Below are 18,276 nucleotides of genomic sequence, written 5' to 3'. Positions count from 1 at the left end.
TATTACAGTTGCAGGAGCTCACAAGCATTTGCGATAATCTCTGAAGGAAACTCTCTGTTCAGACGAGATTCTAGCGAAAGTATGCATATTACTCACCTTTGGACTCTCACACATCTCTGGAAACTGCTGGTATTTCCGAGCTGCGAGACCAGTTCTGACCTCCAAAGAGCACTTATTCTATCTTTCGAGCCAGTCGGCCCCTGACACAGTGTGAACCCATATGGGGTGTCAGGACCAACAACCTACTTAAGTGCACTTATAGGTTATACCCCTGTTCACCTGAAACTCAGGAAGATTCCGTAGTTTGGGGAATAAATATTGTTGAATGATATTTGTTTATTCAGTTGACTAGCCCTGTTTGTTCTAGGCTCTGTCTCAATGTGTAATGGTGTGTGGCCATGAGATGTAATGTACCGCTTTTCAATAAATCTTTTGAAAAAAAAAATCCCCCCCCCAAAAAAATTTGAGGCAACCCCACCCCCACATATACACACGCACGAATGTAAATGCATACGTCGGGGCGCCTACACGTGAAAATGTCAATTGCGATACACATGTTACATATTGCCGCGTATGCCGGAGTGAGAGCAATAATTCTAACACCAGACCTCCTCCGTAACACTAAACTGATACCTATAGGGGGCATATTTGAAGCGTTGCCTATAGAAAATATGGGGTACTGAAGTTTGACACCATGCAAAAAAATTAAAGGTTTGGCATGTTGGGTATTTATTTACTCAGTGTAACCATGTCTTTTATATTTTACCAAAAATTTGGGTAATTTTTTGCGTTTGTTCACGTTAGTGTGTTTTTTACTGAAATATTGAGTTTTCTAGACCTTTGCGGTAATATCATGCGACATAAAAGATTGGAACTATTGCTTTTTAATTCTCTAGGGTGTCTGCTTTCAGAAAATATATAATGTTTTGGGTTTTGTGTAACCTTCAGGCCTAAAATGATTTTTTAATCATGTGTGCAAAAAAACGCAAGAACGGCTCTGGCAGCGAAAGGGTTAAAGGGCCAATCCACCTAGAAGTGGTGGTAGAGTCGTGGGCTGAGTCAGCTGCTGGCTTAGGTCTTGGGTACTCCAAAAGTAACATCTCCCTGTCATAATTCTCAGCTCAGTTCCTGTCCACCTGAGAGTTTTGCTTGACAACTTTTAGCTTCTTCTGTTACATTCTAAATATTATAAAATCAATATAAAATCCAGCAGGGTTAGTGCATTCTAATGGGCACAGCAGGTCTGCATACCAAGAAATTTGGACACCCCAGGAGATAAGAGAGACTGCCAGGTAGCAGTGTAATTCTCTAGCAGCTACAAAATGAGATGAGCTTTGGGTGGACTGATCCTTTAAATCAACAATTGTAAAATGTCACTAAATCTACTATCATAATTTGTGGTGGGTAAAAACCTACTGAATTTGATTGGATGTTTGAAATGTGAAATAGTTATGCCTCTTATTATTACATTTATTAATGGTGAAAAATAAATTGCTATTCTTATCAAGGTTTAAAGTAGGTATCAACATTATAAACCAATGTCCATAAATCAGCATTAAAACATTGACTTCCCCAGAACTCTATTACAGAGGTTGTTTTTATCGTGAATATTGTTGTTGAATAATTGAAAAGCCTCGTCCATTTTCCTGATGAAGCCTTCTGGGCGAAACATGTTGAAATTATGTGGACGTGGTTATGCTTTGAACTCTTGGTGACCACAGTTTTTTTCATTGTCAATATTAGGTTGAGGATGTATACCTTTGACTGTGAATGTAAAACTGTTCTCACATTTTATCGTATATATTTTTTTGTAAAACTGCTTTAATAAATATTTGAGATATTTTTAGTAGATAATGTCTTTTCCTATATCAGGGGTACCTTTAAAATCCCATTTTCTACATATTTTTTGGTTTACAGCATTAAAACATGTTTTGTCCATTTAAAGGTTTCTAACGATTGTCTAATTGAATATATATATATATATATATATATATATATATATATATATATATATATATATATATATATATATATATATATATATATATGTCCATCCCCTTGTCTGCACCATCTCTAAGTCCAGATGGGTGAAACGTATTAGAGAAGCGGACCCAGGATGTAGGATGTAGGATGTAGGATGCTGTCTTTCAATAAAGTTGCTGAGCTTTGGCAACATCATTGGAGCGTAGCCCTTTTCTTCATAAAAGAGGAAAGTTGTCCAAATTAAAGAGTATTCCCCTAAAGTGGGAGTAAACTCCCATACCTGCATTAGAAGTGTAGCAATTACTCACGGTGGAGCTGCTGGTTTAAAATGGGCTGTTACCGTCACTTTCGCCACCTCTATTTCACCGCCATCGGGTCTAGGGTCCTGTTGAGCTTACCTCCGGACAATGTAGGCACCAGACACTTGAGTATCTTTTCCAATGCTTTAATGAACTGGTAATAAAGGAAGTAGCAGGAAAGAGGTAGAAGGAAAGTTGCAGGGAAGCTCAAATACCTTTTCTTATTATTCTTTTTTTTTTTTTTTTTTTTTTAAGTTTTTATTTGCCAAAAATTATACATCTTATGAGCAAAATATAATAGACAAAGGTATACATGTTACAGTTCAGAATGTGTTCAGAAGCAGATCCTGCATACAATTAAAGAAATATTATATGTATTATGCTGCGTTTGTCATTACTCGTTAAATCATTGGCTGTTTTCTTTGAAACTCAAGACTAACTGAACTTAGTCTAAGCAATAGTATAGAACAAAAACTGTGCACTATTCAAATAAAAGCGACCAAAAGGAATTATCCCTCATAAAAGTAAAAAAAAACAAACAAAACTTTTTGTGCCGTGTGCTGCTGTGATTCAACTCCCCACTAGATCTTTTAATTATTATCCATTGATTCTCTAGTATCCTACGGAATTACTGGGTGGATTGTAGTGTGCTTTCAGAGTTAATCCATCTTCCCCATACTTTATTAAATTTTTTATTTGATCCTCTAGACTCATATGTCATTTTATACATGGTGATATTGGCATTAACCAAACCTTTCCAGGCATTCAATGTAAGATAGTCTCTTCTGACCCAATGAAGTGCAATTAGTTTCCTTACATAGTAAAACAGTAGTCTTAGTAGTGTTCTCATGTTATTTCTCATAACTTCATCTTCTATGATCCCTAAAAGGCCCAGCAGAGGGCTGCATATGTTTGGTATATCTAAAGTATCAGCAATAAATTGAGTCACCTGAGACCATAATGGTCTAACTCTGTCACATTCCCATACCATATGTATAAAAGAGCCCTCTTCCCTCAAGCATTTATGACAAATAGGGTCCGCCTTCTTTCCCATTTTATAGAGTCTCAAAGGAGTATAGTACATTTGATGTAAGTACCTTAGCTGTATTAATTTGTCTCTAGCAGATATAACTGTGGGTAAGTATGATGCCAGAACATTTTCCCATTGACCATCTGTAATTTCTGGTATAATCTCCACCCATTTTCCTTTAAGTTTAATTTCTCTAGGATTCTCCTCTGCCAGAAGTGTATTGTAGTATGTAGAAATTCGTTTAGTATGAACTGGAGTAGCCAGTAGTCTTTCTATCGTAGAGTTTTCCAGTGTCACCGGTCCAACCCCAAATTGAACATAAGCAGCGTGTCTCAATCTGGTAAATTGGTATTCCCAGGTCTCCAGAACATTCAGTTCTCTTCGCAGCTGCGAGAAGGTTTTCAGTTCCCCATTGATATACAATTGGTGCAAGTATGTGAGCCCATATTTAGACCATCTAAATCCGTCTTCTAAATTAAAGAATTCTTTCAGGCTGGGGTTGAACCACAACAGCGCATTAGGGGATAAATGAAGGGGATTATCTTTTATATGTTTCATACAAATCTCCAATACCTTTTTAGCAGATTTTAGTATCTCTTTGCCCCCTTCGGTGGGGACTTCTCCCCTGAAAAAAAAGGTCAGTAAGGTTTCATATGATGTCACAGTTGCTGCTTCAACTGCAACCGCTGCATTATTTAATTGTGGGAACATTCTCCAATGAATAAATACTAATTGGGATGCTAAATAGTATAGTCTTAGGTCAGGTATTGCCAGACCACCTCTGTAAACAGGTAACAGTAATACCTCAAGAGAGACTCTTGCTGCTTTATTGCCCCATAAAAAAGATGTTAATAGGGAGTTTATGTGTTTGAAAATTCTTTTTGGGATATATATTGGGGCGTTAGAAAGGATGTACAAAAATTTCGGAAGGAAGATCATTTTAAATATGCTAGCCCTGCCATAGAGTGTAAGTGGAAGGTCCTTCCATTTCTGTATTCTATCACTAAATGCTCTGATTATAGGCCATACATTGTCTTCGATGAATGAGTCTACAGGTAATTGGACCACTACTCCCAGGTATTTAAACTTCTCTACAATAGCCAGGGGGCACTGGGTTGGGAGTGTTAAGTCCGGCTGTGGGTCTAGCGGAAAGAGGACTGATTTGGTCCAGTTGATCCTGAAGCCAGAGAAATTCCTGAATTCCCGGATCAACGAGACTGCCGTGGCCAACGACTGCTCTGGATCTCTCAAGTATAGGAGCATGTCATCCGCGTATAACGAAACATGCTCTTCCAGATCTCCAACCAAGAACCCCTGTAGCGTGACATTAGTTCTAAGTGTAGCCGCCAATGGTTCTATAGCCAAAGCAAACAGAAGAGGAGACAGGGGGCAGCCCTGCCTCGTTCCCCTATAGATCTTGAAAGGCGCAGAAATAGAGCCATTCACTCTAATACTTGCTCGGGGGTCATTATACAAAAGTCTAATCCATGAAATAAATTTTGGTCCGAAACCCAGCTTACCTAAAAGCAAAAATAAATAGTTCCACTCTACAGAGTCGAACGCCTTTTTTGGTGTCTAAAGATGCCACAACTCTTTTTCCTTTATTAGCATGAGGCGTCTGGAGGTTAACATATAGTCTACATAGGTTCATTTGAGTGGAACGCCCGGGTATAAATCCAGTTTGATCTGAATTAATTAGTTTAAGGATCACCAACTTCAACCTACCGGCCAAAATCTTGGCCAGTATCTTGACGTCGGTGTTTATCAAAGATATTGGCCTGTATGACTCACATTCCTGTAGATCCTTTCCTGGTTTAGGTAACACTATTATTAATGCTTCCCTCATAGATTCTGGTAATATGCCTTCCTTTTCTGCAGCTATAAAGACTTTTGGTAGTGTTGGCACTATCTGCTCTTTATGTAACTGGTACCACTCAGCTGGAAATCCATCCAAGCCAGGTGATTTACCCGGCCTGAAGGATGAGATTGCGCCACCAATCTCCTCCAGGGATATCGGCTGTTCCAAAAGTTCTCTATCTTCCTGGGGTAGAGATGGGAGTATTAAATTGTCAATATACCTTTCCAGTTCGTGATTAGTGTGCTGGGTTTGTGTCTGGTAGAGATTCTCGTAAAAATTTAGAAAAGCATTTAGAATCTCTTGGGGTTCCTCAACTACCTCACCGTTTAGTTTCTTAATCTTGCCTATTGAGACCGGTGCGTAAAGCGGGCTTGCCAAAAAGGATAATAGGCGTCCACTTTTATCGCCAAACTCAAAAAATGATCTAGCCTGCCGTAGTTGTGTTTTTCCAGTGTGCTCAGTTAATAGCAAGGTATACTGCCGTGTTTTTTCCTGCCAAAGTCGATATCTACCTGGAGATGAATCAAGAATATATTCTTTTTCAGCTTCCGAGGCATTAATTTCTGCATCTTTCATATCTGAGTTAAGTGCTTTGGTGAAACTTCTTGTTTCCGATGCAAATACTCCTCTCATAGTTGCCTTAAAGGCATCCCATTGAATAGCTAGTGTTGTTTCCCTCCCATTCTCCTTCCAGTAGTGCCCAATACTCTGCTTGCATTTTATTCTAACATAATCCTCCTGTACCCATTTTGTATTCATCCGCCATTGTCTCCTTCCCCGCGGAACCCTCAAATCTAGAGTGACCTCCAAAGGGGAATGGTCTGAGATAGCTCTAGGGAGATATCTGACAGCGGTTATGTAAGGAAGGCCATTTATAGATGACAGCGCCAGGTCTATTCTGGAGAGTGTCTTATGGGTCTCAGAATGACATGAGAACTCCCTAACTCCAGGGTTCCTCTCTCTCCAAATGTCTGTGAGTGAATAACTCTCCAACCAGGAAGATAAATTATGTCTGGACCCGGAAACATTCCCATGCCTGTCCAGAGCTCCATCCGACACTGCATTAAAATCACCTAAGAATAATAATGGGCCTTGAGCAATCAATATAGCTTCTTTAATAATTTTGTCTAGTATTGGTAAGGAGAATGGGGGTGGAATGTAATCACATACCAATGTCAGAAATACATTATACATTCGACATACCATGATAGCATATCTGCCATTCGGATCTAATTTGACTTGCAAGATTTGCGCTGCTGCATTTTTGGTGACTAGAATAGCTACACCCCTAGAATATGTTGAGTATTCAGCATGCAAAACTCTCATCACGTTCGATTTTTTTAGTGCCATAACCTTAGATCCCTGCAAGTGCGTCTCCTGCAACATTATGATATGAGGTTTATAGCGTTTTATGAAGTCAAAGATGAGAGATCTCTTAATCTTAGAGTTCATACCACACACATTCCATGACAGCAACTTTATCTTACCCTCCATTTACATGTATAAAGGAACAGTTGCAGGGTAGCAAAGAATAACTGTTAGTCAGTCTCATTCCTATTGGACAGATCCCCTGTGAGGAGAGAACAAAACACATCAGCAGCACACAGCACAAACCAAGGTTAAACAGTAACATGAACCCCTTCCCCCCTCCCTGCACACACACCCAACTTGTTGTGTGCCTGTCTCCCATAACAAAAAAAGGCAGAAGAATTAAAGTGACCTCAGGGGGTCCCAGTTCTCTGAGAAGAACAAAGTCACCTTATATTCAACCAACAGCAAAAGAAAAAAAATTTTTCTTTCTCTCTTCTCCTTACCGCCCCCTCTCTCCTTTCCTTGAAAGAGGGAAAAAAAAGAAAAGGAGACAAAAAATAACAGCAAAAAAAAAGGGAAAAAGAAAAATCCTGATACAGTCCAACCAGGGGGTATCTCCGTATTTGGTAGCAATGGGGGGAGATATGCTTGAGTTGAGGAAAGGAGAAAAAAAAGTTACATCAATAAAAAATATATAACTGCTCAGGATATGAGCCAAAACCTCTGCGCTCTCTTCTTTCCTCTTCCTTTCCCTCCAATAGTTCTTGTTTCTTCTCACTCTGATATCAGGAACAGTTCACGTAAGTGATGTTATAACTTGTATGCTACATCTGGCGGGACACTATGCCATGGTATTGTAGTGCCAAAGATTATCCTAAACATGGATACCTCTTCACCCTAGCATAGGAAGTCCTGCAGTAATCATCTTGTGTATTTGAATTATCTCCTTACACAGTTACCGGTGTTCGATTGGGCTGCAACGTCCTCTGGAATCCAGCCATCTCGAGGCCTCCGTGGGGTTATTAAAGAACAAGACTTTCCCCCCCATCTACTACTCTTAGTTTTGCCGCGTACAGCATGCTGTAGGGAAGTTGTAAGTCTCGGAGTCTCTTTTCTACATGAATGAAGCTAGCTCTCTGTTTTTGTGTGGCCGCAGAAAAGTCGGGATAGATGGATATACGGTTCCCATTATATTGCAATTCACCTCCAGTGCGTGCTGCTCTGAGTATGCTTTCATGGTCTCTGAAGTGTAATATGCGTGCAATCATTGGGCGCGGATGTGCTCCAGGAGGAGGGGGTTTGGAAGGAATCCTGTGTGCCCTTTCTATAGCAAATAATCTGGAAAAAGTAGTGTCAACTATATTATCTTTAAGCCAAAGTTCCAGAAAATCTTCCGGCTGTGTTCCCTCAGCTTTTTCAGGGAAACCTACAAAGCAGACATTGTTCCTCCTTTGTCTGTCTTCCATGTCTCCCAGATTATCTGTGTGCGCATTTATTTCTTTATGTAGATATTGTACTTTAACCTGCATAGGCTGCACCACATCCTCCATGTCACTGATTCTTTACTCAGCTTCAGAGGCCCGTTCTCTAATGGTCTGCACATCCTGCTTCAAAAAGGACATTTCTGCCCTCATCCCATCAATATGCTCAGTCAAAGTAGTTTGGCATTAGGGATGAGCCGAACACCCCCCGGTTCGGTTCGCACCAGAACCCGCGAACGGACCGAAAGTTCGCACGAACGTTAGAACCCCATTGACGTCTATGGGACTCGAACGTTCGAAATCAAAAGTGCTCATTTTAAAGGCTAATTTGCATGGTATTGTCCTAAAAAGGGTTTGGGGACCCGGGTCCTACCCCAGGGGACATGTATCAATGCAAAAAAAACTTTTAAAAACGGCCGTTTTTTCGGGAGCAGTGATTTTAATGATGCTTAAAGTAAAAAAAAAAAAGTGAAATATTCCTTTAAATATCGTACCTGGGGGGTGTCTATAGTATGCCTGTAAAGTGACGCGTGTTTCCCATGTTTAGAACAGTCCCTGCACCAAATGTCATTTTTAAAGGAAAAAATCTCATTTAAAACTGCTTGCGGGTTTAATGTCATGTCGGGTCATGGCAATATGGATGAAAATCAGTGAGACAAACGGCATGGGTACCCCCCAGTCCATTACCAGGCCCTTTGGGTCTTGTATGGATATTAAGGGGAACCCCGCACCCAAATTAAAATAAGGAAAGGTGTGGGGCCACCAGGCCCTATATACTCTGAACAGCAGTATACAGGCGGTGCAAACAAGACAGGGACTGTAGGTTTGTTGTTAAGTAGAATCTGTTTGTAATTTTGAACATTTTTAACGTGTTTAGCTCCAGCCAAAAAATCTTTTCTAAGCTTTTTGGAAAACATAGGGAAGGGTTATCACCCCTGTGACATTTGTTTTGCTGTCTTTCCTCCTCTTCAGAAGATTTCACCTCACTTTTTTGTCCCAATGAAAAATGTTTTTTGAAAATTTGGGTTTTTTTGTGGAACAAGGATTGGAAAGCATCAGTGGAAAGGAGAAATTGTTTTCCCATATTAACTCTTACAGGAGAGAATTTCCCTTCCTAGGGGTAGATTTCATCTCACTTCCTGTTGTCTCCTTCCGTTTGCAAGTAGGAGTCGTTTGTAAGTTAGATGTTTGAAAGTAGGGTCCTGCCCTATATACTCAGCAGAAATTTGGGCCTTAGGTGTTGCTGTGGCCACAACACTGTAAGCCCTCACAGGGCCCTGCTGTGAAATATTAGATCAAGAATTGTAATTACATGCCCCTGTTGAACAGGAGCTGAAAAATTAGGCCTTAGGCACTGGTGCTGGTGCCACAACACTGCAACCCCTCACAGACACTCTAGTTGGAACGCAGGAACGAGCCCTGCTGCAAATTATTGCTTCAAAAATTGTAATTACACGCCCCTGTTAGACAGGGGCAGAAAAATTGGGCCTTAGGCACTGGTGCTGGTGCCACAACACTGCAACCCCTCACAGACACTCTAGTTGGAACGCAGGAACGAGCCCTGCTGCAAAGTATTGCATCAAAAATTGTAATTACACGCCCCTGTTAGACAGGGGCAGAAAAATTGGGCCTTAGGCACTGGTGCTGGTGCCACAACACTGCAACCCCTCACAGACACTCTAGTTGGAACGCAGGAACGAGCCCTGCTGCAAAGTATTGCATCAAAAATTGTAATTACACGCCCCTGTTAGACAGGGGCAGAAAAATTGGGCCTTAGGCACTGGTGCTGGTGCCACAACACTGCAACCCCTCACAGACACTCTAGTTGGAACGCAGGAACGAGCCCTGCTGCAAAGTATTGCATCAAAAATTGTAATTACACGCCCCTGTTAGACAGGGGCAGAAAAATTGGGCCCTAGGCACTGGTGCTGGTGCCACAACACTGCAACCCCTCACAGACACTCTAGTTGGAATGCAGGAACGAGCCCTGCTGCAAAGTATTACATCAAAAATTGTAATTACACGCCCCTGTTAAACAGGGGCTGAAAAATTGTGCCTTAGGCACTGGTGGTGGCGCCCAGAACCAAAAATGTTCTTACAAGCTATCAGCGTGATGATTGAGGAGGAAGAGGATAATTACTCAGACATAGTCACTCAGCATCAGCATAGGCAGTCTTTGAAGGGATCTGAGATTTCAAAAAAAATTATTCGGTTACATCAGCATCAGGTGCTTGGTAGCTGGTGGTGATCCAAGACTCATTCATTTTTATGAAGGTCAGCCGATCGACCGAGTCGGTGGACAGACGCACCCTGTGATCGGTTACCACGCCTCCAGCAGCACTGAATGTGCGTTCCGAAAGAACGCTGGATGCAGGACAGGCCAGTAGCTCAATTGCATACTGTGCAAGCTCTGGCCAGTGATCCATCCTCAAGACCCAGTAACCCAGAGGATTTTCGGTGGGAAAGGTGTCCAAGTTTGATCTTGCCCCTAGGTATTCCTGCACCATGTAAAACAGACGCTGGCGATGGTTGCTGGAACCGATCATACCTTGGGGCTGCGGACCAAAAAATTGTCTGAACGCATCGGTCAGACGGCCACCTTCTCCATCGCTCCTTCTTTGACTGACCGAAGCCTCAGCAACACGTTGTCCAGAAACAGATGTTTGTAACCTCCCAGTCTCTGGGAACGCGTTGCACAGACCTTTCTGCAAGGCCTCCCGAAGATGTTTCATCCTCTGCTCCCTCTGCGATGGCAAGATAAGGTCCGCAACCTTACCCTTGTAACGTGGATCAAGGAGGGTTGCCAGCCAGTATTGGTCCTTCTCCTTGATACCACGAATACGAGGATCCTTACGCAGGCTTTGCAGGATCAGGGAGGCCATGCAGCGTAGGTTTGCTGAGGCATTCGGTCCGGAGTCCTCTGGGTCACTAAGAACGACATGGTCCGCAGCCACCTCCTCCCAGCCACGTACAAGTCCATGTGTTTCTTGGGACTGATCCCTTAAAGACTGCTGCTGATGCTGAGTGCCAGGCTCCACCTCCATACTGACACAATCTTCCTCCTCCTCCTCTTCCTCCTCGTCCTCTTCCTGTGTGATCGGCGGGCACGCAGGAACACTGTCTGGATAAAGGGGGCCTTGAGAGCTAAGGAAGTCCTCCTCTTCCTGCCTCTGTTCTGCCTCAAGTGCCCTGTCCATTATTCCACGCAGCGTGTGCTCCAACAGGTGGACAAGGGGGACAGTGTCACTGATGCATGCACTGTCACTGCTCACCATCCTCGTGGCCTCCTCGAATGGTGACAGGACAGTGCATGCATCCCTGATCATGGCCCACTGGCGTGGGGAAAAAAAAACAAGCTCCCCTGACCCTGTCCTGGTGCCATAGTCGCACAGGTACTCATTGATGGCCCTCTGCTGCGTGTGCAGCCGCTGCAGCATGGCCAACGTTGAGTTCCACCTGGTGGGCATGTCACAGATTAGGCGGTTCTTGGGCAGGTTAAACTCCTTTTGGAGGTCCGTCAGCCGAGCACTGGCATTATATGACCGGCGGAAATGCACACAGACTTTCCTGGCCTGCCTCAGGACATCCTGTAAGCCCGGGTACCTGCCCAAGAACCGCTGCACCACCAAGTTAAGGACGTGAGCCAAACAGGGCACATGGGTCATTTGTCCCTGTCGGAGGGCAGAGAGGAGGTTGGTGCCATTGTCGCAAACCACCATTCCTGCCTTAAGTTGGCGTGGCGTCAACCACCTCTGAACCTGCCCCTGCAGAGCTGACAGAACCTCTGCCCCAGTGTGGCTCCTGTCCCCCAAGCACACCAGCTCAAGCACCGCATGGCATCTTTTGGCCTGCGTACTTGCGTAGCCCCTTGAACGCCTACGGAGCACCGCTGGTTCCGAGGAAGAGGCCATGGAGGAAGAAGAAGAGGAGGGGGTGGAGGAGAGAGGTGTGTCACAATCAGCATTTTGGAGGCGTGGTGGCGGAACAACCTCCAACACTACTGCACCTTGTCCTGCATCCTTCCCAGCTGCCAGCAGAGTCACCCAATGCGCCGTGAAACTTAGGTAACGTCCCTGTCCATGCCTGCTGGACCATGAGTCAGCGGTAATATGCACCTTACCGCTGACCGCCCTGTCCAGCGAGGCATGGACATTGCCTTCCACATGCCGGTAGAGAGCCGGAATCGCCTTCCGTGAGAAAAAGTGGCGTTTGGGTACCTGCCACTGAGGAACCGCACATTCCACAAACTCACGGAAGGGGGCAGAGTCTACCAACTGAAAAGGCAGCAGTTGAAGTGCTAGCAATTTTGCCAAGCTAGCATTCAACCGCTGGGCATGTGGATGGCTGGGAGCAAACTTCTTTCGGCGGTGCAGCAGCTGGGGCAGGGAAATTTGCCTGGTACAATCTGACGTCGGTGTACCAAAAGCAGATTGCCCACAAGTACTTGGCTGTGACACACCTAATTCTACACCTTCATTCCTCTCACTGCAGGTCTCAGAGAGGACTGAAGGTCTAGTGGGGTTGGAAATCTCAGCTGATGAGGAGCAAGGAGAGATCCTCTTTGTTCTTTGGTGTGGGTCTTTTAGATACGCTTGCCAACGAACTGCATGGCAGGTCAACATATGTCTGGTCAAGCATGTGGTACCCAAGCGGGAGATATTTTGGCCACGCGAGATACGCTTGAGACATATGTTGCAAATAGCAGCGGTGCGATCTGATGCACTCGTCTCAAAAAAGGCCCACACCAAAGAACTTTTTGAATAACGCGCAGAGACTGCAGCGCCCTGCACATGTGGAGCTTTGGGGTGTGATGCAGTCAATGTGCTGCCCTTAGGCTGGCCCCTGGAGGGCATCCTGCCTCGTTGGTGATGTGCTGCCGCCTCCTCCTCCTCCTCCTCCTCCTCCTCCTCCTCCTCCTCCTCCTCTCTCCTATCAGGCACCCACGTTGAGTCAGTGACCTCATCATCCCCTCCCTCCTCATCACTGGAGCAAACCTGGCAGTATGCTGCAGCAGGGGGAGCATGACTGCCAGATTGCTGTCCTTCTTGGGCACCCCCTCTGTCCGCGCTCATGTTACTGCCTTCATCGAGCTCAGTATCGTCATCAGAGCCTTCCAAACGCTGGGCATCCTCCTGGAGCATGTACCCAACACTGTGGTCAAACAGTTCGAGGGAATCCTCATGAGGACATGGTGGAGCTAGGGAAGGAGTCACTGATGACATTGAGCTGAGGGAAGAGGCCGCTGCTTTGCCAGACAAAGCACCCTGGGCATGGGTGAGAGAGGATGAGGAGGATGAGGACGGCTTGGTCATCCACTCGACCAAGTCTTCCGCATGTTGCGGCTCAACATGGCCAGCTGCCGAAAAAAAGGCCAAGCGTGTCCCATGGCCACGTGCTGATGAGGATGCACCGTCTCCACGACCAGCACTAGACACAGAGCCTGCTTGCCCTCTCTTATTGGCTTGTGACTGTCTGCCTCTCCTTCTTGGCCTTCCAGACATACTAATGGCCTGTAGCTGCACTAAGCTGGGATAGAACACCTGTAATTTTCTTCAAGTAGCTTTATATACTGTAACCAGACAAGCCTGCCTGTCAGTAGGAAGATAACAGGAACGGATCTAGCTGAACACTGTGAGCAGGACGCACTGTACTAAATGTAAATAGTCTAGCTGCCTGACCGTGGTACTAATAGGATCAAATAGAACACCTGTAATTTTCTTCAGGTAGCTTTATATACTGTAACCAGACAAGCCTGCCTGTCAGTAGGAAGATAACAGGAACGGATCTAGCTGTACACTGTGAGCAGGACGCACTGTACTAAATGTAAATAGTCTAGCTGCCTGACCGTGGTACTAATAGGATCAAATAGAACACCTGTAATTTTCTTCAGGTAGCTTTATATACTGTAACCAGACAAGCCTGCCTGTCAGTAGGAAGATAACAGGAACGGATCTAGCTGAACACTGTGAGCAGGACGCACTGTACTAAATGTAAATAGTCTAGCTGCCTGACCGTGGTACTAATAGGATCAAATAGAACACCTGTAATTTTCTTCAGGTAGCTTTATATACTGTAACCAGACAAGCCTGCCGGTCAGTAGGAATTTAACAGGAACGGATCTAGCTGAACACTGTGAGCAGGACGCACTGCACTAAATGTAAATAGCAGGAACGGATCTAGCTGAACACTGTGAGCAGGACGCACTGCACTAAATGTAAATAGCAGGAACGGATCTAGCTGAACACTGTGAGCAGGACGCACTGCACTAAATGTAAATAGCAGGAACGGATCTAGCTGAACACTGTGAGCAGGACGCACTGCACTAAATGTAAATAGCAGGAACGGATCTAGCTGAACACTGTGAGCAGGACGCACTGCACTAAATGTAAATTGCAGGAACGGATCTAGCTGAACACTGTGAGCAGGACGCACTGCACTAAATGTAAATAGTCTAGAAGATAACAGGAACGGATCTAGCTGAACACTGTGAGCAGGACGCACTGCACTAAATGTAAATAGCAGGAACGGATCTAGCTGAACACTGTGAGCAGGACGCACTGCACTAAATGTAAATAGCAGGAACGGATCTAGCTGAACACTGTGAGCAGGACGCACTGCACTAAATGTAAATAGCAGGAACGGATCTAGCTGAACACTGTGAGCAGGACGCACTGCACTAAATGTAAATTGCAGGAACGGATCTAGCTGAACACTGTGAGCAGGACGCACTGCACTAAATGTAAATAGTCTAGAAGATAACAGGAACGGATCTAGCTGAACACTGTGAGCAGGACGCACTGCACTAAATGTAAATAGCAGGAACGGATCTAGCTGAACACTGTGAGCAGGACGCACTGCATTAAATGTAAATAGTCTAGATAGAAGATAACAGGAACGGATCTAGCTAAACTGAATACAGTGTATATATATATATGCAACACCTGGGATGCATATATATACACAATACACTGTAAGTGCAGCTAACTGACTGACTGTTCTGCCTAATCTATCTAACTCAAATCAAATGACACTGTCTCTCTCTCTCTCTATCTCTCAGCACACCGGAACACACACTACACAGGGCCGCCGTGCAGGCGGCCTTATATAGTGTGGGGTGTGTACTAAATCCCCTGAGCCATAATTGGCCAAAGCCACCCTGGCTTTGGCCAATTACAGCTCTCTCTACTGACGGCGCTGTGATTGGCCAAGCATGCGGGTCATAGTGCATGCTTGGCCAATCATCAGCCAGCAATGCACTGCGATGCCGCAGTGAATTATGGGCCGTGACGCGCCACACGAATTTAGCGCGAACGGCCCATAACGTTCGCAATTCGGCGAACGATCGAACAGCCGATGTTCGAGTCGAACATGGGTTCGACTCGAACACGAAGCTCATCCCTATTTGGCATGTGTAAATGGCCTCCATAATTTGCTTTAAAGAGGGTTCCTCCGCATTAACTGCTGATTCTGTAGCTATATCATCACAGGGGAGTCTATTCAGGGATAATCCTCTTTTTCTACCCGGAGATCTGCGTGGCAGCGGGCTTACCTTCCCAGGCTGTGAGGATGTCTTGTCAGCTCCGCTCCGCTGTGTGCTGCTGGAGGCTTGTTCCACCGCCTCGTGTGCGCCGCCATCTTGGCTTCCCCAGGCATAGCGGGACAGACGCTCTGCAGCCGGTTCCATAGAAGCCGGCCCGTATTTAACCATACCCAGGCGATCTGTAGGGTCCAGTGAGTAAGGGGGTGCTGGTATCTTACAGGATCCGTGTCTCTGACACTCAGGATTAAGGCAGAATGTTGCGTCCTGGCCGGAGCTCCTGTGAAGAGCTGATCACATGTCCGCTGCTAGCTCCGCCCCCCTTTCTTATTATTCTTTAGTACGTAGTTAGGAATTGAACACTTGTAGCTGAATGTACTCCCCATGTGGGATTCAATCTTTGCCCGCCTGGATAGGTTTCTCTCACTTGCCTAGCAGCCAGTGCACAGCACGAACAAAAGTCTCTGCCACAGACTTGTTTGGAGCAAAGCCCGTACAATCCTCTGCCACAGGACGTAACGGTTCACGGTGAATATCAGACACAGCACTTGAACCTTTAAGCCAACCCAGCAGTACTATGCAGTGAGATTACTTCAGGATACGTCCTCCAACTGAGTCACCACAGGCCCCTCTCCAGACCAGCACTCTGCATGATCCTTCCATGACAGGTCCTCCCCTGGGATCTCCTCGGTTGTCCAGCTTCTTCACTCGGGATAGACAGCTCAGGACCATTCCTCTGCTGCTGTGGTAGGCCCCAGACAGGCTTCTGGGCCCACCCACACGCTGCAGCCGCGTGGGCATCCGGATCGGAGGACCACGAGGTGGTACTCCTAAGGCATACCTGTCGGCCAGGAGGGCCAGCAGGTGACTAGAAAAACGAACCCTAAAACATGGTGTCTGTCCCATAAATACCCTCTCCCAGAATGCAACTCGGAGGACCACCTCCACCGAGCTGTCTCCGGGACAGAGGAGCACTCATACGCTTCAACACGTTGCCTTTCCAACACTGGCCCATGGTGACAACGACACCCACCGGCGCAATGTGAAACTACACGCAACTCAGCCAAGCTGGAACAGAGGCAAATCTAACTTAACCTAACAAGTACTCCACTAAATTTACCTATCAGCAGTAGATTAGAAATCCACCAGCGCTACATAAGGCTTACCTATAGGTACCGTAAATATCTCCTGAACGTGCGCCGTTTAGGAAAGATTTACTGTACATGCAGCCAGTGACATCACCTGGCGCATCGGCTCTAAAGGAACGGCCACCCGGGCTGTTCCATCAGAGTCCTGTGCTGTATACAGCAACTCCCGTGTCCATGTGCGGGAGCAACGTCATAGCGGCTCCGGCCACTCATGCAGTGGGAGTCCACAAACTCGGAAGAAAAACTGGTCGAAGCAATGGAAGCCCTGTCAGCGGTGACAGCTCGCCGCTGGGAGGGCTTCGTTCTAAGGTAAGTTTGACATAATCTGCTGGTATGTGATGCAAAAAATAAATAAAAAATTGCCGGTGGTTTACTACTGCTTTAACCAGTTTAAATTGGAGCAAGTGTATCCATTGGAATATTTCCTCTTACCTCTTGATCTGGCGACCACTGTAGAAGCAGCCGCTGCCACCCCACTGCAGGTCCCTATCTGGCATTTTGCATTGTATTGCTAAAAACTCATGCTTTGTGCCCATACCATTCAAACTAAGCATGCCCTGACATGGCACCAACTAAACAAAAGATGCCATTAAAGGACCAAGCACCAAGAACTATGTGCCAACCCACTAAAGTAAATGAATAGAGTCTCATTAACTTTTCAATGTACATTTTTGTAGCCATTATTTTTTATTTGTTTAAAAAAAACTAATGGCATCACCAAATGGTAAAAAGTGATGCAGTGAAAATGTGTAGCATTCCATGGAGAATTCAACAAAATGGTGGCTCTTTGCACACAGACACCAACTCCCTGTTGCATAAATGTGAATGAGATGGGTAAAAGATGGCTTCAGCAGCTCCTGTTCTCAACCTGTAGTAAACTCTTCAGATCTGTTTCACCCTTTTATTTTATGATTAAGCCCCAAAAGGATGAAACGTGTCGTTCTCTACAGGTAGAGAACAGGAGCTGAAGCCATCTTTTTACCCATCTCATTTACATTTATACAACAGGGAGTAGGGGTCTGTGTGCAGACGGCCACCATTCTGTTAAAGTCTGCTAGCCGATCTGGTCTGTCTCGCACCCGTCTATGCATATGCTGTTCTGACTAATTTGGGGGAGGGGGGGGCATTCCAGAGGTACTTTATTGTTTTGGATTCCATGAAGAATATTACTTTAGGATTTGATGTATGTGATTCAGTGCTTTGTTACTATAAAAAAATAAATGAATTACCATCATCTTCTGGACATGGCAGATGCTTCACAGAGACATAGCTTGTACACCACAGGAAAGGCAGCACCTGGGCAGCAGCGGTGGGCAAGGAGAATGTCTTCTCGGGTATTAGGTCAAGCACTTTTTGTATTGTTCCAGAACAATCCCAGCTTATTAAAAAATACTTCTCTGCAGCCAACAAAGCCTAAAAAAAACACAGGAGACACATGATTTTAAACTAAGAGCATGCACTGCTATATCTACAGCCATGGCCAAAAGTTTTGACAATGACACAAATATTAATTTTCACAAAGTTTGCTGCCTCAGTTTTTATGATGGAATTTGCATATACTCCAGAATGTTATGAAGAGTGATCAGATGAATTGCAAAGTCCCTCTTTGCCATGAGAATTAACTTAATC

The 18,276-nt window shown here is 45.0% G+C and overlaps 1 protein-coding gene across 3 annotated transcripts in view; it reads right to left on the bottom strand.

Annotated features, from left to right (window-relative positions):
- LOC141106408 (cobalamin binding intrinsic factor-like) overlaps window positions 1-18,276 on the bottom strand; it is a 224,118-nt gene that overhangs the window by 12,545 nt on the left and 193,297 nt on the right. For all 3 annotated transcript variants that reach the window (XM_073597175.1, XM_073597174.1, XM_073597173.1), the window contains one exon: window positions 17,877-18,060. In XM_073597175.1, coding sequence (XP_073453276.1) covers window positions 17,877-18,060 — 184 coding nt within the window. The remainder of the gene's footprint in view (window positions 1-17,876; window positions 18,061-18,276) is intronic.

The sequence above is a fragment of the Aquarana catesbeiana genome, linkage group LG08 (assembly GCF_042186555.1).
Source record: "Aquarana catesbeiana isolate 2022-GZ linkage group LG08, ASM4218655v1, whole genome shotgun sequence".
NCBI lineage: Eukaryota > Metazoa > Chordata > Amphibia > Anura > Ranidae > Aquarana > Aquarana catesbeiana.
This window is presented reverse-complemented; position numbering and strand designations above follow the sequence as displayed.